Source organism: Podarcis pityusensis (assembly GCF_964106645.2).
Source record: "Podarcis pityusensis genome assembly, chromosome: 11".
In the NCBI taxonomy this organism is placed as follows: Eukaryota; Metazoa; Chordata; class Lepidosauria; order Squamata; family Lacertidae; genus Podarcis; species Podarcis pityusensis.
The window spans coordinates 3,809,137-3,832,621 of record NC_138036.1 but is presented as its reverse complement, the minus strand read 5'-3'; the positions used below and the strand labels follow the sequence as shown (position 1 = coordinate 3,832,621).

At 44.2% G+C, this 23,485-nt stretch overlaps 1 protein-coding gene across 6 annotated transcripts in view; it reads right to left on the bottom strand.

The window, feature by feature from the left end:
- The window catches only part of KIAA1328, a 206,487-nt gene that overhangs the window by 103,350 nt on the left and 79,652 nt on the right, over nucleotides 1-23,485 (bottom strand). For 5 of the 6 annotated variants that reach the window (XM_080973499.1, XM_080973500.1, XM_080973501.1 and 2 more), the window contains one exon: nucleotides 17,251-17,378. In XM_080973499.1, coding sequence (XP_080829625.1) covers nucleotides 17,251-17,378 — 128 coding nt within the window. The remainder of the gene's footprint in view (nucleotides 1-17,250; nucleotides 17,379-23,485) is intronic. The other variant, XM_080973504.1, reaches the window with a different exon arrangement.

Sequence of the window (23,485 nt, the reverse complement as noted above, 5' to 3'; positions counted from 1 at the left end):
TCAAAAACCCGGACACACACCCCACCATACCGAATCTCCTTCGCTTGCCCCCTCTCTATCGCTAACCCCTTCCTCACCTGCCTGTTACCCCCTTCTTCCCTCCCTTCTCTTACCTTTGCCGTCTTCGGCCTCCTGCTCACAATGGGAGGCTGAGTGGCCCCGGGAAGGTCATGCAAGGCCTAGTAGCCACTGGGACTGGCACAGGGCCTAGCACAGCCCCAGGCCACATAAGGCCTGGTGGCAGCCAGGAACAACACCAGGCCTAGTGCGACCCCCAGCAGGTCACTCCAGGACACCTGATTCCTGATTCCTGCTTCCTGTTCTAGTGTACAGCACCTTCTGAGAATGCATGTGCCTCACAAAAAAGCCAAAAACATAAAAATAACCTCCTCCAAACCCAGACATTTATTCCAAAATGCAAAAATTCACCCATGCAGGGGTGCTGGCCCCCCAAAACCGGACGTCCGGGAAATCCCAGGTGTATGGCAACCCTACGCATGGCAATCCAGGGTCTTTCTTCAGCAGAGACTGCTGGGAGGGTGTGCAGAGAAGATGCCATCTCCAAGTTCAGTGCTACTTACTGGCCTGTTCAGAGCATGGGGCAGGGAGAAGCCTAAGCGCCAATCAGCTTGCAGTGATCTCCAGCAAGGCAAGATAAATTTCAGTAATCTTATTGAAATTGTCTTGCATAGCGGGAGATCACTGCAAGCTGATTGGCGCTTAGGCTTCTCCCCGCCCCATGCTCTGAACATGCTGAACGCATCCATACAAACAGGATACAGCCAGTTATTTCCACCCCCAGAGGGTACTCAAAGTACCAGCAGCTCTTTTCGTTGTTGTTGAAAAGCGTGGCATTTACAGTAACAACTTCATGGTGAGTACGGCATCTCTTTTTCTGGGGGGGCGGGGAGCACTGACATACAGCTCTGAAACCTAGCGCCCTATTGGCATGGGAGTGTTTCGAAGCGAATCAGTGTAACTGCAGTTGGAGCGTATCTGCGCAGAAGTGAATGCCATGGCTCCGAGGCAAGCAACGTGACATACAAAGAGCTGCTAAAAAAGCAGAGAGGTCCAAACCCTACAGATGAATGTGCAAGAGGAGTTTGGGGAGCCATTTCCTTTGTGACAGCCCCCATGCAGAACCCTCAACTTCCTTGCAAAATGCAAGAGAGTGAAAGTGTCGCGTTCCGCCATCAGAAAGACGAACTGACTTGCAATTCCAGGAAGTTGCCTCCTTTTCAAAAAGCCTTGTAGATCTCTGACAAGTTGCTCATCAAGGCAGTCGGCGTTGCTCTTGAGATGATCAACATGCTGTTGATGTCGAACCAATCTCAACTCAGAGGCAATGCCTTCCATTTCCTATTTTAAGGTTCTAATCCATAAACCTTCATCATAACCTGCATTTTTTAATAATAATAAAAAAAATCCCAACCTGAATGGAGAGATAATGATACACAATATGAAGACAGCCAATCAGCTGGCTACCCCCCTCCCCAACAATATTCCAACAATCAGCCCCAGCTGCAGGCCAATTAAACTCAACAGTTCACAGGTGTTCATAGAAATGACTAACACAAAAGAAAGTCTTACTTCAAAAATGTTATATTTAAAAGCTTCGAGGTGGAACCAAGAAAGATAAAAGCCAGAATTAAGTTTATTGCCACCCAGTGCTTCACTCTGAAGCAGGTTTCAAGCAAGGCCTCCCCCTGGTATTAAAAGTTTGATGAACATCTGCATTTAAAATATAGGAAATTGGAACACGTGAAGGGTTTTTGAAAAATGCTGGTTGCAGTATCAGATCAGCTCCGTAGACATTCACTTATTTTTATAGGTGTGTGGCAATATACTAAAATATATTTGCAAACTGGGCAAAAGATGGCATGATCTAAGTCAACGCTGCATGTTAGATTGCTGGCAGTGGCACTTCTGTAAATATTGTTGGTGCTCATTCCCCAACCATAATTCTCATTTCCCAAAATAACAATTTCTTTAAATTTTAATGAGAACAAAACCATACTAGGATCACATGGCACACTCTTCAATTCTTATTAAAAAAAGCGAGATGGGGGGAGAGGGGGATGAACATGGGCCCTTTGACAACTCTCAAGGTCCTCTTAAGCCCTCGGTTGACAGAAATTCTCCAGCAAATGAATTCTCGTCTCCTCTCTCTGTAGACTAGCAAACAAAAGTATCTTTAAAAACGAATCTCTTTGCGGTCCTATAGCAGAATATGTATACAAATTAACATCCAAATGTCTTTAATTCCCATGATGTGTCTATTAAGCAGCAATTCTCCAAAAGGCTGTTTAGCTATCCAAACAGCAGCCTAAAATTATCATCTTTATAAGCTCCCCATAACTTATTGCTCAGCTCCTATGAAAAGTCATTAATATTGGACTCTCTCTAGCTTAGTCTCACAGGAGATATTCTGCAAAGGGATGCAATAAAACTGCGATTTCTGCCATCATTTCATTAAAAATCCTTGTTAAATTTCTAGCTGAACAGTGTACATAATATGAAAAAATATTCAGGGCGCTTATTAACTATGCTGCTCCTTATGATATGAACTTTTAAAAGAATAATGAAGACTATTTCTAACCTGTAAGAATATTGTTCATTTTCATTGCTATTAAATTTTAATCGGGGCATTGTTTAAAAATGTTTAAGTTTCATTACATTTCAATGTCTCCTGGAATGAAAGAAAGGCAATGAATTCACCAGCCACAACGCTTGTCACTTATCCATCTCCCCTGCTGACATCTCAATATTATGGGCATTCTGTGCTCGTGGGGCTCAACTTCCCATATGTACCAGATTACATTTTTCCTGGTTTATGCTTGCATAAACGTTTGAGTAATTTGGACCAGAAAAGAAATGGAGCCAGAGAATACTACTCTTCCCCACTAGAAATCCAAAAACGTTTATCACATGTAGAGGGGATATCTATGGGGAAGGGAGGGTGGTATATTCTACAGGGTTGTGATATTAAGACCAACCTATATTACAATCCTCTGTGGAAATATATGCAGTTGGCAGGACATGTAGTGTTGCCTGTAAGGAAACAGACACTCTTCAGCATAAGAAATACACTGGGTCTGAGAGTCAAAATATAGGAATAATTTGTGAGATGTTTTGGAGGATTTTTAACACTTTCTGAGGTTTTTAAGCAGGCATAGGCAAACTCGGCCCTCCAGATGTTTTGAGACTACAATTCCCATCATCCCTGACCACTGGTCCTGTTAGCTAGGGATGATGGGAGTTGTAGTCCCAAAACATCTGGAGGGCCGAGTTTGCCTATGCCTGTTTTTAAGGGTTGTATATGTGTGTGTGCTGCTCCTTATGATATGAACATATGTGTGCACATATCCGTATATATACACACACATATACACACACATATATATATACACATTTAGCTAGCATGCGTGCCAACATGTGTGGACATGAGGAGTATGATGGGGTAAATGAATTTTAAGTAGCAACAACATTCTCTCTCCCCTATTGTACATAATTAGGAAAAATCACTCTCCTTTCAAACGAGGTACAAAATTGGAAATATAATCCGATAAAAGAATTCCTGCAACAACTGCATAGATCCAAACGGTGGATTGGATATGCCTTGTTCTTGTGCAAATGGCACTGACCAAGAATAAAATCTCCCCTTAGAATGAAGGGCAACCATAGTCTCTGCGTCTATAAAATACTCTGGTCCACACTGACTCCCAAAGCTCACACCTTTACTTTTACAAAGTCAGAGAGGGATCAGAGATAGGACTGTGTTTGCTAGACCAAAAAGATTCCCCTGGATTTCCCCAGCTTAATATGGGCTACACTAAGGGATTCTGGAGGAACGTGGGTGGCGCTGTGGGTTAAACCACAGGACCTAGGACTTGCTGATCAGAAGGTCACGGTTCGAATCCCCGTGACGGGGTGAGCTCCCGTTGCTCGGTCCCTGCTCCTGCCCACCTAGCAGTTCGAAAGCACGTCAAAGTGCAAGTAGATAAATAGGTATTGCTCCAGCGGGAAGGTAAACGGCGTTTCCATGCGCTGCTCTGGTTCGCCAGAAGTGGCTTAGTCATGCTGGCCCATGACCTGGAAGCTGTACGCCGGCTCCCTCAGCCAATAAAGCGAGATGAGCTCCGCAACCCCAGAATCGGCCACAACTGGACCTAATGGTCAGGGGTCCCTTTACCTTTACCTTTAAGGGATTCTGGTGCAATCCTACTTGTCCACTCACAGAGAACCAGGGAATCAAGGTTTTAAGGGGCTCCTCTGCTCTGGCAAGTGTAGTGTGGTGGATGCACTCAACCTTTCTCACGGCACTTTTATTGTGGTCTAGCGCACAGTTAGTGAAAACCAAGGAATAGTTTAATACTGCACACCAACGTTTCCTTCCTTACCATTTGCACACTTAAATAAACCACTGAAATCAGTCCTAAGAAATGTATGTTCTTGTGTGCACAAAGATGGCTGAAATGCAAATGGATGTGCTAATGTGTGTTACTCTGAGTGCACACAGCAAACAACTTCGCAAAGCATTTTCATAGAAGCATAGAGCTGAAAGGGACCCAAAGGTCATCTGGTCCAACCCACCACAATTTACACACACACATACACGCCCCTTTTATATTCTACATATGAAACATCTGGCATTCTAGGGTTTGGATCTTCAGCTGCTCCTGGTGGCTACCAAAAGCCTTGAGCCCATTACATAAACATGCTCTGATTGTAGTGTATACTGGAACTGATTTCCATGTTTATGACACTGCCCACCGTGCACCTATGTGTATGTGGGAAACACAACAACTGAACCTGAGGACTCTATTAATTAACATAGTCCTCAGTATAGCTGATTCTTCATGCAAACATATTCTCACACCAAATGGTACCCTAGAGGTTCTGTTTTCAAGCAAAACCCATACCACATGTGTTCTGCATAAATCACAGCTTAGACTTATTATTTACGTGTTGCATTTCTAAGTCCTAGAAGTTTTGTAAGAAGACCACAGATACAAACACTCAAATCGACCAAACACAAAATTGTAGAGATTCAACAGAAACAGTTTCACTTGGAGGTCTTTTCTTTTCTGCCGAGTTATAAATGCCACTGTTACATTACATACTGCTCAATTCACCCCCACCCGTGCAAAAGGTTTCATACCAAGACTGTATTGATTTAAGCCAGTTTCATTATTACTAATGCTCTGCTTAATTTTAAAGACAACACGATATTGAGCAGAATAATGCCCTGCATTAATAAACTTTCCCTTGAAATGGCTAGCAGATTTATTGCATTTGGTTGTTCAAATAAACACCAAGATCACTTTCCATAAATCATCATCTGCCTAAAAAGGCAGCCAGCATGGAACTTGATAGAGAAAGAGAGAAAGAAAAGTTATTAAAAAGTGTGTGAAATCTCGTTGTAAATGTTAACTGATGCATTTTAATCAGGTACAACATGCCTGGATCGGTTGTGCTGCCCGACCTCGTCCTAGGGAAAATAAAACCAAAAGTCCCCTCATCCACCAGAAGGCTGTTGCACCTGTCAACGATCGCAATGCAATAGTTCGCAGTATTGCTACAGCTAAGGCGGTACTATCGCGTTTTAAAGGAAGAAGAAATGGAAATAAATATGATCTTCACCCACGACTAAAATTGGCCATTCCACTTGAAATAATTATGACATCCTTCTAACAAAAACAGGCAACAAAAATGATCACCTAAAATCAATGTCATATTCTTTTTTTAAACGTGAAAGCTCCTACGATTCTGATAGACTCTTTAGCGTGTTTAGAACCAGTTCGAATGAGCAGAAGTTCTAACTGGGCACCTTTCTTATTTAAGACATATTTTAAAATTCATTCCAAAAGGGAAACTTCCGAAGTGAGATCCTAGACAAAACGGTGTGGCTGGTGAAGACAAAACAAAACAAAACAAAACAAAACAAAACAAAACAAAACAGGACCTTTCGAGTGGTGGGCCCACATTATATGATGTCCTCCCTGCAGAGATGAGTCTGGACTCGTCGATGCCTGATTTTAAGCATGGACCGAAGAGGGAACAGACAGACAAAACAAAAGACACATCTCTTATGAAAATGTTCATATTGATCTGGGAGCAAATTAAAGGGAATACATTCTGAAAGGTCTATTATGCAGGATAGGTATCCAATGTCCTGAGCACATGAACTCCAGCCTTAAGAGCCTAAGAGGAGATCTCAGGCTCATCTAATCCAGCCGTCTGTTTTCGACAGAGACCAGATACTTAGCTTCTGCTATGAAGACAACAGACTTCCCCCTCCCGGCATCCTCAAGTCGCTTGTTCCCCAGAACCTGATATTCAGAGAAACACTGTCTGAACCTGGAGGTTGCTATTAGGCACTGTGGGCTAATAGCCACTGATAGACCTTTCCTCCAGGAATTTGTGTAATTCCCTTTGGGTGCCATCTAAGCCAGTAACCATTTCCCTAACTTGTAGCAAGGAATTCCATCATGTCAGATGATTGGAATAGGTGACTGGACGTGTTCCTTCTCATTCTAAAAGAGATTGAAACTGAAGAACCCACTGCTAAGGGATTACAAGCAGCACAGCGTCCAATTTCCTTTCCTAATGGAGTCCAGAAAAGAAATACACCCTGGGATTTGCTCTCTCATCTACAATTGCATCAATTATCTTCAAAATGATTCAGGTTTCTGAGGACAGTCCTCTGTACGCCCATCTCCTTTTACCAGCCATTTATTCCCTTCTCCCTTCAGTGGGTGCTGCCAGCACATGCTCAGCACCAATGCATGGGGCTGAAATACTAGGTTCTCCTTTCATTCCTCCAAGCGCTGGTGCTTTGTAAACAGAAAGCAAGGAAGACTCTCTCTGCTTGTGGGAGAAGCACAGTCCTCCTCAAACAAGCAGGACAAGCGATTAACTTAATAAACAGCCGCCCAAGAAGTCTACTCTACATGCCATTTCTACCTTCCAAAGTTCAGCGAGATAGGGGACCAAATTCAAAAAGGAGGCAACATGGCGCCATTAGGATGAAGACAGGGAGGACAAAGGTTAAGGCCACCTCTCCCTGCAACAGTCCCAGGTTGGATTAGAGGAGGGCACGTCCTCTATTCATTTTTTATTTGCACATAGCTTCTCTGCAGAAAACTTGGCCTCTGCGACACATAATTCAATTCTATCCAGGCCTCTCAATAAGCTTTTAAAGCAGCGGTTCTCAACCTGTGGGTCCCCAGATGTTGCTGGACTACAACTCCCATCGTCCCTGAGCTCTGGCCTTGCTACCTAGGGGTTTTGGGAGTTGTAGTTCAACAACGTCTGGGGACCCACAGGTTGAGAAAAGCTGTTTTAAAGGGTAGATGGGGCACAATGAACCACATAACAGACAGGTGGTTCCCATTACCACAGTCCCACAGTAACTACAATGGATGATGCAGAAACCTTCAGCAGCGAATGTGTATTCTTCAGCCTCACTGCATATTTTCTGCTTTGTTTTTTTGAGTGGGGTTTGGTTGAAAAATGGGTCAGCCATTGAGATCAACCAAAACATCAAGCATTGAGATTCTAAGTTTAATCAACCCTCATAAAAGCCAAAATTGGGTGGTTCTTCATTCAATGGGAAAGACTAGCATGGAAACCTTGCGGCAACAAATCACCTGTTCAAAATAATAATAATAACAATAACTATTATTATTATTATTATTATTATTCTACTACACAAAAATACATATCATAGTAACAAACAAAAACAATACACCCCCTAAAAAAAGTTTAAAAGGCAATAGATTGTTTAATTGGTCAAAGGCCTGGGACAAGAAGAATGTTTCTGCTTGGTGCTTAAAGGTACGCAACATTGCTTAAGGAAATGTAATGTTTCCATTTCACAAAGACCTGGTTATAAAAGCTTTCACACATGCAATATTTAAAAGCACGCATCACCTCCGAGCATGTGTCCAGAATGTTTTGTGGTGCTAAGTCACAGTAATGGCTATCTGTTTATAGGTCAGAAGAGCAGTAAATTATTCCAAGGGAAAACAGTAAAAGGCTGCACTGTAGCCAGCTGTGCTTTTAACAGGTTATTGTGAAAAGCACAAGGATGCGGGGGAAATGTCCAGGTTTTGTAGCTATTGCCTCAGCCAGTGTTCGCTTGCATAAAGATGTCACTTTTAAACATTTAAAAGTCAAATTGTCTGGAGAATACGTTCGTATAAAATTTATTTTCAGAAACTGATATTTAGCCTGCTGCTATCAGACTTGATTGCTCTGCAACGTTTAAGTGTTAGGCAAATTCCTACAGGTTTGAAAATAGAGACTAACACTGTAGATTCCGTACTCAGACGTGTCGTTAGGAAGAGACTGAAATGGAAATTCTTACACTTTAAGGACAACTCAGAGGCTGCTTGCGGCGGGCTGCTCTTCCTGTTCTTTCATTTCCAATGCATTATAATAATTTATTTTGGCATGAGTGAGCAGAGGTGAAGGGAAGGTCCTCAGAAGAACAGAATAAGAACATAAGAACAGCCCTGCTGGATCACGCCAGTGGCCCAATCCAGACAAGCATCCTGTTTTCAAAGTGACTAACCAGATGCCCAGGGGAAGCCCTCAAGGAAGACCTTGCAGATCGGACATATGGAGCTTGTCTTGAGACCCTAAAGCTGGAGAGGAAAACCTGTGGTCCTCCAGATGTTGCTGAACAAGAACCCCCATCATCCCTGAGCACTGGTCATACTGGCTGGGGTTGATGGGAGTTCAAAGAACATCTGGAGGACCACTGTTTCCTCACAAGTGCTCCTCAGATAATGAAAGCTCACTTAAAAAGCATCAGAGGGCAGATAAGACTACAGTCTTACCTTATGTTACGTCCGCTTCATGTTACGTTCTTTCAGGTTACGTCCTGCGGCGACCCGGAAGTACCTGAAAGGGTTACTTCTGGGTTTTGCCGCTCGCACATGCGCAGAAGCGCAAAATGACATCACGCGCATGTGCAGAAGCGGTGAATTGCAACCCGCACGTGCCCAGACGCACCGCTGCGGGTTGCACTCTTTTCACGTTGCAAACGGGCCTCCGGAACGGATCCCGTTCACAACCAGAGATACCACTGTACTGGAATTGGAAGAAACCACGGCATAACAACTGCAGGTACTCTTGGGTGAAGCCCATGTCAATCTGTGTTCAGGCCTAGTTATGGAACTGAATCAGTCTTGGTTGCTCTGATGGTTGACCTTTATCAGGAGAAGGACAAGGGGAAGTACGGAGCTGTTATTCTTACTTGATCTCTCAGCAGCTTTTTGATGCCGTTAACCGTGGTCTCCTTCTGAGCCAACTTAGTGGGATGGGTAACGGAAGCACTGTTTTACAGTGGTTCTGATCCTATCTCCAGGGTTAGTTTCAGAGAACAACATTGGGTGATTGTCTTTTGGACCCCAGCAATGTGCTATGGGATGCCACAGGGCATCAACCGGTTCCATGTGCTTTTCAACATTTATACAAAGCCATTAAGTGATTAGGAAATTCGGGATAAGATGCCATCAGTATGTTGAGGATACATACTTCTATAACATCTGAATCAGGAGAGTCTTCAAGACCTGGACAAGTGCTTGGGACTGGTAGTGGATTGGCAAGATGGAGGCACTGTGGGGGATAGTTCCTAAGTCTGGGATATTGGTCAACTGCCTGCTTTGGATGGGGTCGTGCACCCCTGAAACAGCAGGTTCATAGTCTGAAAGTGTTCCTGGAACCATCTCTGTCACTAGAGGCGCAGGAGACCTTAGTGGATTGGTGTGCCTTCTACCACCTTCATCTGCTAAAACAACTGCAGCCATTTCTGGCCTAGGATAGTCTGATCACTGTAGTCCATGCACTGGTAACCTCCAGGCAGGATTACTGCAACGTGCTCTATGTGGGGCTGCTGCTGAGGTTGGCCCAGAAGCTGCAGCTGGTGCAAAATGTGGCAGCTCAACAGTTCACTGGGACAGAATATCGCCAACACGTTACTCCACTGTTGAAAGAATTACAGAGGCTGCCAATGAGCTACCGGGCTAAATTCAAGCCGCATAAATTCCTACACAGCTTGGGGCCAGGATACCTGAAAGATCATGTCACCTCTTATGCATCCAGTTGGTCACTGTGCTCTGCAGGCGAGGGCTTCCTGCAGATACCATCTTATCAAGAGGTCTGTTCCACACAATGTGGAACGTTGGGCATTTAGTGTTATGCCACCTTCCCTTTTGAATTCCCTCCCCTTGAAGATCAGACAGGCACCATCTCTATTGGCGTACTGAAGACCTTCTTCATTCTATTGAACTTTCTCAGACTGAATTGGTACTGGAAATATTGAAAAGACTTTCAAAAGAAAGATTTTTCCGGGGTAATTAGTGTGACTTGCTTACTTCCAAGGACAGAGCGTTCAAGTGGCAGAAAGACTGCCAATGGCCGGGATCTGATTTACACGCAGAGAGATCCAAGACCCTGCCATATTTGGAATTGGGATCGGTTGGCAATCCCCTGGTATACTTCCCCTTCCCTGGGTCTGCGTGCCAGAGAACTATTTGCAGGTGGCTAATGGTAAAGGATAACCAGACTGCCTTATCCTATTTATGTCAAGAATATGTGTCATGCTGTGGACAGCAAGACAAATCAGGGTCTAATTAGCTCAGTCAATTCCTTCAGTATTATCCTTTCAGTCTACATTGAGTTATTAAAGCCATGGAAATACAACACTACTGAGACAGCAATGATGGAAGTAAGATGTCAGAAGCTTATTAACTGGAGTTTGAGGATGCAGCTGCAAAACAGACAAACTATGATAAATACAAATTGGCTAAATGGTAATCCATACCGTTGCCTTACATTTTTTAAGTATGCTTACAAACAAGCTCTGTTGCCTCATATACCACTGGTCAAGAGTGGGTTAGCGGCTACTTAAATAGCAGGCAGTATGGTGGGAGCTTCAAGTATGAACAAAGATTCTTGATCCAAAAAAACAACAACAAACCACTATTGGGATCTCAGCCTCCATTCGCAAGTGAAACCAACTTAACATGTATTACTGTTTTTACTTGCATTTATCCCTTGGTAACTTTGCCTTCGTTCCTCTCCTGTTGCCTAATGTAGACTCTGTTCTTTGCGACACAAGCCTATCTTTTGTTTTGCTGCAATCAGCATGTATACTGACACAATATTTACAAGAAGAAAGATAATAACATATTTAAAGAAGGACAGTTTCACAGAAAATTTAAAGGCTATCCTGTTATGGATTTTATGTACTGTATATGGGGAAAACCCAACAACACTTCACACACACACACATACATATATTCCAGTTATTCACCCAGCTTCACTCAAAACAGAATCTGAAAGTCACAATTAAACACAGCAGAACCTTAAGCAAAATCACACGGAAATTCAAAATTTGCAGGGGTGGGGGGGAAGAGTCCACAGCGGGGATGGGGTCACCTTTCTATAGAGTCCAACATCTGCCTCTGACCATAATCAGAAGCAGGTGTCTTTAGTGGAAGAGCAGAACAAAGAGCACATGAAAAGATTTGGACTCACTCCATTTTTAGCAACTTTTTACCACTAAGCTAAAGAACTTTACAAAGAAAAGAGTATCACACACTCACACCCATTTAGCAGACATAAAGACGGATGCTCACAAAAGGAATGGTGACAGTCAGCTTTACAACAGTCACATAATCTGGAAATCTCATATACAGCTTCTGCTTATTAATTGGATAGATAACAGGATGCCTGCAATGTACATATAGAAATATTCCTCTCAGAGCCCAGCTGGGCTGGCAAATCTCGATCAGGTGGTTGAGTGTCCCTTTTATACAGGATCCTCTCCAGTGAAATAGCCCCATTTGCTATTACCCTCTGATCTCAGGATGAAACTTGAAATGGATTGAGGCACCCATCCACGTATGCAAGAAAACGTGCAATTTTGCAAAGCAGCTGCTCAAAACAAGTACCCTAAGGACTAAATTATATTTGAAGGATTGTTTGGTGCTGTTTAGTGCTCCACGTCTGGATTGGGCGGGGGGAAGTTTCACTCCTCAAGGTAGTTTGGAAGAAAGCTGATACTGATTGATATCTTGGCAAAAGCTGGTTTCTCAGGTTTGATAAAAACCAAACATCCAAAAACAAGCACACCTGGGATTCAAGAGCTCTGTGGTCTCCAGTAACCCTTCTGTCTGGTGGTGACTTCCAATTTTCATAGAATTTTAGAGTCCAACCTGCTGCAATGCAGGAATCTCAGCTAAAGCATCCCTGACAGATGGCCATCCAACCTCTGCTTAAAAGCCTCCAAGGAAGAAGAGTCCACCACCTCTTGTGGGAATCTGCTCCACTGTCGAACAGCTCTTACTATCAGAAAGGTTTTCTGTATGTTTAGTCAGAATCTCCTTTCTTGCAACTTGAAGCCACTGGTTCAAGTCCTACCCTCAAGAGCAAGAGAAAACAAGCATGTTCCGTCTTCCATGTGACAGCCCATAAGATGTTTGAAGATGGCTATCTAATCTCCTCTGTCTCCTCTTTTCCATGCTAAACAGATCTAGCTCCTTCAAGCGCTCCTCATATGTTTATCCTTTCCATCTGGAATGAAGGGCCACTGTATAGCAGTAGACCATCTGCTTTGAGTACAGAAGGTCCCAGATCCAATCCTTGGTACCTTCAGATAGGGATGGGAAAGACTCCCTTCCTGAAACCTTCCAGACCAGGCACCCCCAAACTCAGCCCTCCTGATGTTTTGGGATTACAATTCCCATTATACGATATACGATATCTTTATTGTCATTGTCCCATACAGAACAATGAAACTGAAAATCTACATAAAACATTCAAAAACCCCTAAAAACTCTGAAACCCCATTTTAAAATACAATATACTATAGAGACTCCTTATGCTTCATTTAGAACCAGAATTGCATTTGCGTAGAAACTGTTTCTCAGGCGGCTAGTCCTGGTCTTTATAACCCTATACCTTCTTCCAGAAGGCAAAAGCTGAAAGAGATCATTTCCGGGGTGTGTACCATCCTGCGCTATCTCTGCAGCTTTCTTATGGCACCTGACAGCATAGATTTGATCTAAGGTGGGAAGAGTGCACCCAATTATTCTCTCTGCAGTCTTTACAACCCTGGACAACATTGTTTTTTCCCTGGCCGTGCAGCTCCCAAACCACACACACAGACCGTAAGTTAATACACTCTCCACAGTACAATGGTAAAATGCCATCAACAGGTCCTTTGAGAGATTGTTTTTCCAGAGGATTCTCAGAAAATGCAACCTCTGCTGTGCTCTCTTCATAAGGTCTTTGCTGTTTTCTCCCCAGGTTAGGTCATCCTTGACCACTGGTCCTGTTAGCTAGGGATGATGGGAGTTGTAGTCCCAAAACAGCTGGAGGGCCAAGTTTGGCCATGCCTGTTCCAGACAATACTGAGCTAGATGGGTCAGTGGTCTAACTCAGCAAAAGGCAGCCTCCTATGTTCCTGGGGCAGCTTGTTCTCTTTGAGCTCTGGCCTTTGCACCCCTATAGAGTCCCATGGAGAAAGGCTCCTCCCAAGCCTCTTGGCAACTCCTGCATCCTTCAAGAGTACTAGTCCATGATTAAAAAACAAACCTACTACATTTTTGAGAGTGCAGAACCGCTCTACTAGCTTTTCCTATTTCCAGTTCAGCCACGAACAATTGCCAACAAACCCAAAAGACAAGGGATTTGCAGATGTAGTGAACATTAAAAGTAAGAAACCAAAGTGCCGCCAGCTGTGCTCACAAACAAACGGATTAATATGAAAAAGGGGTGGCCTGGCAAATAAGTTTGCCCTTTCTGCCACGGGAGAGGTTCAAAACAGCCCCCGTGCAGAGGTTCATTCGGCAATGGAGCAATGAAGCACAGGTCCTCTAAGTTGCAAAGCATTTCCACAATTTCTCGCCAAAATAAATTGGATTCTTTCCACTGTTTGAGATGGCAGCGAAGCAAGGACTGTATAATTAGGTCAGAGCTGATTACCTAGAACAAGGGCAATTTTCTTTACATCCAAGTAAAGCTTCATGAAAAGCAGCAAAGAAAGTGCATTTGGGAGTAGCTGAGAGACTGTCTAAAATCTTTCTTGATGAAAGCGATTTAACTACATTTTAATATAGATGGTATTTTCTATTAATGTCAGGGCAGAAACTTATTGCTCCACATATCTCATCACAAGGGCTATCTCTGCATCTGTCTGAGTCAACTTCAGTGACCACTTCAATATTCACTTTACAATTAATGCTGCTTTTTTATGGCTCGCTAGAAAGTAAACCAATTTCAGCCCAGCTCCTCAGTATTGAATTTATTATAAAAAGTTATGTACTTAAAACTCCTATAATGAAACCAGAGGCATCATGAGATATTAACCTAGAGTTAATGCTGAGAAAGCCGGTTTGAATAATTCAATTCATGTCACCTTAAGTATCTTTTCAAATGGAATTAACTTTATCTCACACACAAAAAAGGAAGCGCCACGTTCCAGCTACTGATTATTGACTCCACGAGGGCTCCGTCTTAAATCATCACGGCACCATTTTCCCCAGTAAGTTTGTGGGGCTCTTGCCAAGACAGATGCTCGGAATGGAACGCCAGGCTGTCAGCCGAGGGCCGCTGGGACTCCACCCTCTGAGAAAAGGTTCTTCCGCATCCCAGATACGACCCAGCGGAGCTGAACCAAGAGCTCGCTGGATTCACAGTTTGGACGGGATGCAGGATTCCTGCAAAGTTTTTTCTCAATGTCAGTGCCTCTAACAATATCAGGCACTGTTTTCGTCATCGCTCAGATGGCTTTAAAAGAAGAATTTGACATTCATGGATCCATCAAGGATGGCAACATGATACTGAACTACTAGATGAATCTGTGCCATGAAGACCCAGCTGGCCACAAGCCTTGTGTCCCTGGCAGACCAGAGTAGTATGTAGTCACAGAAGAGAAAGTTTTAGGGGAAATAGCAGCACCAAGAACAGGATGAGAAAGCAGACAATTCTGGTCAAGTTACAAAGAAGAATCATATCCAGAAACTGCAGAAATATATCATTGTAGATAATACTGAGCTAGAGGAATAAGGCCGCTTCCTATGTTTATATGCCACAGAAACCTAGTGCACTCTGTATTCATTTATTCTTAGAACTGAGATTATCCACTGCATTTGGAAGCTGGGAGAATGTGGAAGGAAGGAAGGAACTGGACAGTGTCGCAAATCTGGGAAGAGAGACTGAACAAGGACTGATAGCAGCCTCTACCTTTTCAAAGTCTGCCATTCGCCAAAGTATTGCAGAAGGTCACAGCTGTATTCTTCAGTGTTAAAAGGCCACCTGTCCACTCATTCATGGATCCAATGAAATCAGGTCATAAAGCAATACCAGTGAGACAAACACCCCCAAGGTACCACAGCACTTGCAGTCTTCGGGCTGCTGCAAAGAACATGGGTTGATTCACACATGCATGCCCCTGAGGTCCTAAGATTACTGTTCTTCTGAAACAACAGAGAAAACTCTTGCACGAGACTCTGAAGCGCCACAGAGCCTTTTGAAATTGAAATTCTGACTTGGGTACAGTCGATGCTCCAAAAGCTTTAGCAATATGACTTGTTTTATTTAGGGAAACAACTGCTGCGAGAGTAAAACCATACACTTTTGACTAAACTCACCTTATGCCATTCTTCTCCCAAAGTGTTTGTGGGGGGGACATTTAAAAGTATATTTTTATATGATGTTCACATCACAGTAAATCTCCTCTGTATGCTTCCATAAAGCTGTTGGAGAACAAAGACTAAGACCCTTGTCTGAAGTGACACCCAAATTGCAGAACTTCCTTTCTGATGTAGGCACCTGACATGTGTTTTTTTACTATCTTTTAGGCACCATGCAAAGTCTTTCCCATGTTTAATGGCAGGTGGTTACTGTAACTGGCCCCTGGCTGGTTCCACCTCCGCACTAGTCTTGAGAATGGTGCTCCCCAAACCCCAAGAGGTGTTGGGGGCTCCTGCTGGCTCCAGACTACAGCTCCCATAGAGGACGTACTAGGCTTTCCCGCGGCAGCTGATTTATCTTAAAAAGCGGGTAGGGCAGCAAGCATCCAACAGAAAGAGAGCTGGGATGAAGGGATGCTGGTTCTTGTAGAAAAGGTCCTTCCCATTCACTGCCGTGGTGCGAAGGAGAAGGACAACGAAAGAGAGCCCTGAGGCCCAGCTGCCTTTTGAGGAGAGGAGAAGGACAGCCAACAGAGTATCAGAAGGGCAAACAGTCCAGCCAGGTCTTTCAAGGAGGGTGTGACAATCAAACTGATGGAGACTATCTGTCAGGAGGCTTAGAGGGAATATCTGGGTAGGTTCATTCCCGGGAGAATGGGATTCCTCCCTCCTTCGTTGCTGTGCTCTTAGTTTGTAACTGGACTTAAATTGCTCAAGTCCAGAGCTTATAACCAGCTCCAGTACTTTTTGCTGGTTCAGTACCCTGCCCCCTGCAGGGGCTGCCATCTGCCTTCAGGAGCTAGGGCTGCAAATGTGCCCCACTGGCCCAAAAAGGCTGGCGGCCCTTGGACTTGGCAGAAGTTCTACGCCACGGGGGGTGGGGAGCAGTCCATAGGTCCTAGTTCAATAGGAAAAGCCAGATTTTCTTTCTTTCTTTCTTTCTTTCTTTCTTTCTTTCTTTCTTTCTTTCTCTTTCGGCCTGACAGTCACCAGTACCTCCTCTGTTCTATGTGGCATTTCTGGAGGAGCTGGGATATGTTACCCTGGTCAGTGGCCATTATGGAAGGTGGTCCCTCCCTGTCCTCACCACACCCTTCAATAGTTGGACTGCTGTTTTATAGTTGCTGGATCACTGCTCTTTCATCTTCTGTTTTAATCTATTGTTGTGGTTTTTTATGTTTTCTCCATTGTTTTATATGATATGCTCTCTTATTGGGCTTGGTTCCAGGAAGAAGGCAGGGAGGAAAAACGAAACGTACTTTGTGTGTTGGAAAGCAAAGCACACATCGAGCTATGATCAATGATTTCACTGTGCTGCTGATCCAGAGATGCCTTTCAGCTGGGGTTTCTCACCTCTAGGCCCCACGAGAAGGGAAGGGAAGGGTGCCTGGAGGACTCGCCACCTTTAGGGAAGCACAGCAGGTTTAAATGCTCCAACGTTTGCTGTTGGAGCCCCATGGCTGCAGGTGCCATTTCAATAGGATGACGAATAGCAACCATCCAAAAGGAAACAATGCTGTTGGAAGAGATGAGCACTTACCTGCTGCTCCTTCTGCTTGGCAGCCTCAAGCTCCGAAAGAGAGTATGTGAGCTTTTCTTGCTGCTCCGAGAGATACTTCTGATAAAGGCTCAAAAGTTCCTGGCACTCTCTGTATTGCTGCTGCAGAGGTGAGATAGCAAGTTAAGGACAAAAACATTTCTCATGGATGAGGGAGTGGGAAGGGGGGAGGGAGAAATGAAGTCAAACACATTATTCTGTGCAAATCTGATTTAGCTGTCCAGGTAAGAAATCAGAGCAAAATACATGAGGCATTCAGCAAGAAGATGGACTCTTTCAGAATGTCTAGAGAGAATAAGTTATAACTACATAAACAAAATATTCATCTCCTTTCATCTAGATTCCTGACTAAATGCAAGAACCTGGCTACATGGGCCAAATATTACTGAGTTTTGCCTTGCAATTTGGGCCATGTAGAGATTGCCTTAATTTATACAAATCCTCCCTCTACAGGGCTTTGCACAACATGTTCATTTTCCCACGAGCCCCTAGTTTCTGGTGCCCAATCTTTCCATGCCTCCAACACACAACGTTGGGTGTTTGCCTGGTCGAATAATGAACAATCTTTTAAGCATTCCCTTTAAACAAAAAACAAGATGATGTAATCATCAGCATCCTGATTACAGAAACAAAACTAGACAATTGTTCTTGTGAAGCAATTAAATTAACTTTCAATGAAATTATCGGAACCTTTAACAATATGTTTCTACAAATGTGAATGGTGAATGGGCAGTTCTCCCCACTGGCTTTTATCCCAGAAAACCAGGATCCAATGTTACCTTTTTTAAAAACGATGAAATTAAAAACAGGAAGTAAAGTAATAGCAATTAACAACAGAGTAGACAGCAAGCCCGTTTTTAAGGACAGTTGTGCTAGCAAAGCAGCAAGCCAATTCTTCAATCAACATCAACACCTTGTTCTGTGTAAAAAACAAGATGTGAGTCATGGGCAATCCTAGGCTATTTGTGTTCAGAGGTGCCTGCTGTTATAGTAGGGGACCAGCAGGAGATGTTTTGCTACGCTGTTAGGTTGGCACCCAATTCCTGCAGGACCAGGGGGTTTGGGGGAGTAGTTCTCACTCCTTGTGAACAAATGTCACCATAACGAAACGCTAAAAGGCAAGTTGGCACCTACACAGTGGCACTCTGTTTCATGGGATACTGACCAGGCAATTGGCCAGGGTGCCAATCCTCCCAGAATAACTCTTTTTTGGCCTGCCACATGTGCAGAGCAAACAATTCCATCAGGGAAATGTGCTGAAATTCCGACTACTGACAGCACACCCTCAACTATACATACGCCCATCCAATATATAAGATCATATTATATTCACACTTTGTAAACTACACTGGCTCCCGGTTTCTTTCCGGGCCTAATTCAAAGTGCTGGTTCTGACTGCTAAAGCCCTCCACGGCTCAAGACCAGGGTAGGTGAAGGATCACTTGTCATCAGAAGCTCTTTTACAGGTGTTTCTGCCATTGGTCCAGCAGGTTAATACTTAGCAGAACCTTTTCGGTGCTGGCACCCTGACTTTGGAATGTTCTCCCCAAACAAATGCACCAGGCGCCTAATTTATTATTATTCCAATGCCAGGCAAAGGACTTTTTAGTCTCCCAGGCTTCTAATCTATGCTGATTTGTTCCATCCTGACTCAGGTCTTACATTCTTACAATGCATCTACAAATCTGCTGTTTTTATTCAAAGGCATGCCCCCCCCCCTTAATTTTACTGTAACTTATCATGAAAATGTGATTGAACAGTGGGGGTATAAATGGCAACAAACTGTTCAGACATTTCTGCCACCATCTTGGCTGCTCTCTGGTTCGCAGAAAGTGGATGCAAAGTGCAGGATGGGTGGGACATCATAATTCAACAAAAGAAAGCAAGGGAGACCGGAGACGGAGACAGAGACGGTGGTGATAAAAACAGGCAGAATGAGCTCAGAGATGCAAACGAGGTAAGTGTGGATGATTTATTCAACAGCGGCCGGCATGGTCATCAATTTGCCTGACTACAATCCCAAACGCAAAGCCTTTCGCAAACTCCCCATGGCTCATATGCAGGCACAGCCTGGCAGGCCTTTCAGAGACCGACGACAAGTTTTGGACAGTGATCTAGAGACGCAGCAAACTGTGGCATTTGCAAGGATATTAGCAAAAGCGCCCTGCCTTGCTTGCAGCATTGAAATTCCAGGAGGAGATGAATCGGCTCTTCACCTGTCACTGTGCGATTCCGTCCCTTGCTCATTTAACATGGTAAACCATTTCCTTAGCGTCTCCCCCCCCCCCACTTTCCCCTCCCCACCTTTCTGCTTTTAATTATGCATACAGACAGGACGAGGGCTCGCTGTCCAGAGTCCTCCAAATAAAGGCTTTAACAAGATGCCACTGGTAAGGGAGCAAACAGAACACACACACCCTTTCTAGCCCACAAACAGCACGGACTTGCTTTAACTTTTTCCTACGATCCAAGTAGTGTGTGTGTGTGTGCGTACTGTTGAAAATGGTGGCCGAGGTTACCCATCATATAAACTATTTGTTATTTTAAATAGGACACACACACACTATTCAGTTTCCAAAGGAATTCAAGGTTACTCACAACACCCCCATCACACACTCCAAAACTCACGACATAATACATAACAATCCTCAATAAAATCACTGATGTTAACGTCAAAGCTAAGGCCCCATAACAAATACTGAAGCAGTCATGAAAGCCAGGGCTTTTTTTCAGCCGGAACTCGCTGGAACTGAGTTCTGGCACCTCTTAGGTGGGCGCCATTGCCATTCTAAGAGAAAGAGGGAGGTGTTCATGGTGAATCCTGGCCCCTCTTTTTCTAGAAAAATGGCACTGATGGAAGCCAAGCATCAACACAAAGAACTACATCGGTTAGGAGCTTATTATGCTTTGCTGTCAACCCTAAAAAGGCTCAACCAAGTTTTCAGGAGACAAGCGAATAAATCAGAGTTCAAGAAGTAACTTGTTGTCTGAGATGGTCACACAAATGGCATTTTTAGGGGCTACAGTGGTTGTAATCAACTGCCCCTCTCCTTGTTCTGCTCACATCCACTACACCGGCACCTCTTCTGGGTTCCTGCCCCTCCTTATCACAAGATATACGACAAGACCAGCCTGGGGTGTCCAATACCCACAGCCAGAGAAGCTTGTCAAAACAGCAGGCACGTGGTTCCCTTATTCTGCAGCTGCCTGGGTTGGCAACCTCTAGTTTGTGTCTATGAACTGAACCAAACAGTACTTTCATACATACAGAAATCCAGCAAAGCAGGTAACTACAGAAGAAGGGAGCCACTCAGCTGCAGTTGGAGGGCTTCTGTCTGGATGCTCAAAAAGGGCAGAGAAGCTTGCGAGGAGGTGGCAAAAACCAATGGCTACCTAGATTTGGGGTGTCACCCTCATCCCCTTCCCAAGTGCACACTTGCTTCCCTTGTGTGGTCTGACAATGCAAGGAACGGATGGGGAAATCCCATACTTCTTGCAGTCTAGAAAGACGGGGGAGAGACACAGATATGGCCAATAGGGACCTCCCCTTCTTGCCCTCCATAAAAATTAGGCTCCTTTTAAAAAAAAGAACTTCTATTGGTGCTAATGGAAGCTTACTTTAATGGCTGTGGGGGGGAGTTTAAACTCATGAGGGGAGTTTAAACTCCTGCCCTGCAACATTCACCAACACCACCACCATAACAACACCAGTTGGAAAAAGCCCTGTCGGCTTCAGCAGGTCTGTTTTCAAGCCCAGTTGCTGTGCAGGGAGCAGTCTTTGTGTAGGTCTCTAGCTGGGGGGAAACAGGCTAGCATAATCTTCAAACTGCCCCGATGCTTTCATCCAAGCCTAAGTGTTGTGGGATGCGGGTGGCGCTGTGGGTTAAACCACAGAGCCTAGGACTTGCCGATCAGAAGGTGGGCAGTTCGAATCCCCGTGACGGGGTGAGCTCCCATTGCTCGGTCCCTGCTCCTGCCAACCTAGCAGTTCGAAAGCACAAAGTACAAGTAGATAGATAGGTACCACTCCAGCGGGAAGGTAAACGGCGTTTCTGTGCGCTGCTCTGGTTCGCCAGAAGTGGCTTAGTCATGCTGGCCACATGACCTGGAAGCTGTACACCGGCTCCTGCGGCCAATAAAGCGAGATGAGCGCCGCAGCCCCACAGTCGGCCACAACTGGACCTAATGGTCAGGGGTCCCTTTACCTTTAAGTGTTGTGGGGTGGTGGAAGAGGTGAGCACAGGAGTGTGTTGATGGGTGGGTGGCCTCATCTAGTTTATGCATTGCTCCCACCAACACTGCTGGACCCCAGGCCCAAAATGTGGCCCCCAGAATGTGGCTGAATGAAACTCCCCACCTCTGTTGTGGACGTTTCCTCTTCCTGGCTTATTTCCTCCAAAAATGTGGCATGGAAGTCCCAAAAGGGTTTTCCATTTGATCCAAGTGGGCAGAACTGGGAACCTCCTTCAAATCAGTCCGAAAAAGTGAGCCCTTCCAAATGCCTTTGCTTGGCTTGGAACAAAAGGATGGCACAAGCAAGGTTTTAAAAAAGCTAATTGCATTTCTGAGCCAACAGACGTGGAGCTCAGGCACTTTTATAGTTCAGTGTGTTTTGTCGCTGCACACACACACACACACACAAAGTCTGAAATGATTTGTGGTGGTCTCCCGAGTCTTTGCCAGTGATGATGTATATAAAAGGAATTTTTATGCCAGCTGTAACCATCGGTAGTAATGTTTATAGTAGGTGAACATATTAGCCTGGACGCAGGGCATGAATTTTACTCTTGAAAAAGCCTGTTCGTTTATACAGCCCAAGAGTTAAATGTCTGCATTTGAAGACAAATGGCAGGAAAATTCATTTAAATCTGAGTTGCGTGGCAAAATATAAGAAGCAGCCAATCTCATCATTATCAAACTCTTGCTGTTCGTTCTACCTGCTCAGCTTTTGAGCACCTCCCACATGCCCAAGGAACAACTGTGTTCCTTGAGTTCATTGTTACTTAGTTAGGGGGTCCTTCCCACTAGGACAAGAAAAACCAACAGGACTGACTGCTGCTTTGCTTTTTGCACCTCCATATTGCACCAGAGAAATTACAAAAGCATCCTATACAGCAGAGAAGGCCTTCTGCAGGAATTATTTCATTAGACCTTGCACTTCCAGCATTTTCCATGATTCTTTTTTTTAGTATTTTTAAAGAAATGCAACAGATTTTACTCTGTACAGTATTGTTCTTCTTTGCTTCCCCTAGAAAACTTACTGTATATTCTCCAGGGGGAAAGCAGCATTTCCATTACGTCCCACCAAAATCACCGCAAATAAAGCAACCTGACAAAAGCAGAAGTGAAACGCAGGAAGTTAACTTGTGAGATCTTCCTAGCCATAGATTGAGTAGTTGTGATATCACAGAAGGCTTAGAAACATTCCAACAGTTATAAGGAGTTTTAACTTGAGTGACGAGCGGCAAAGAAGTGAGATGGCAGCATTACTGCAACGATGATCAAAGATCAGGCAGAGTCTGCAGATGGCCTGGGATAAGTGTAGTAGGGTAACCAAGACAGAGATAGCAATGCAGAAAAATAACTGCATTATTTGGGGAAGGGGTGTAACACAGAGTGATGTCATATGTTCCCATTGTATCATGGCAGCTTTCGTAACTCTGGAATAAATGTCTAGTTCACTAGAGGGTATATTCTCAAACTCAGTATGAGTAACTAAGCATGCTTCAGCTGGGAGAGTCAGTGGAAATAAACAGCCAGAAGCTTTTGTTGCTCATAGCGAGAGAAGCTGACCTAGCTTGGAAGCTCTGATTGTGGGAGACAGGGAGGGGGCTTGTCAGATTACCCATAATTTCAACCTTAGGGATGCTCAGGAGATTCGTGTAAATTTGGCTAGTCTCCTTGCAGTTGTCTTCTTAGTGCCAATGGCTATTGAACATGATGCCCAACACACTTCTGGACAGAGAAGGATTTAAACCTAGTTCTCCCACATCCAAACCCACCAAAATATCTGATGCACCGTGATAGCTTCTGCCAAATGCAAAAGGTTTTTCTCTTCTCAACGGTCTAGGCTCAGTACTCCAAGAATTCACTTGTCCAATAATGACAAAACACATCCTCGAAGCAACAATATACATTATTAAGAGTTTTACTTTTTCCAAATTTGTGGGAGATTTCATGCAAGCTGTCGCGAAATACATAAACAGAGAGCAAACCT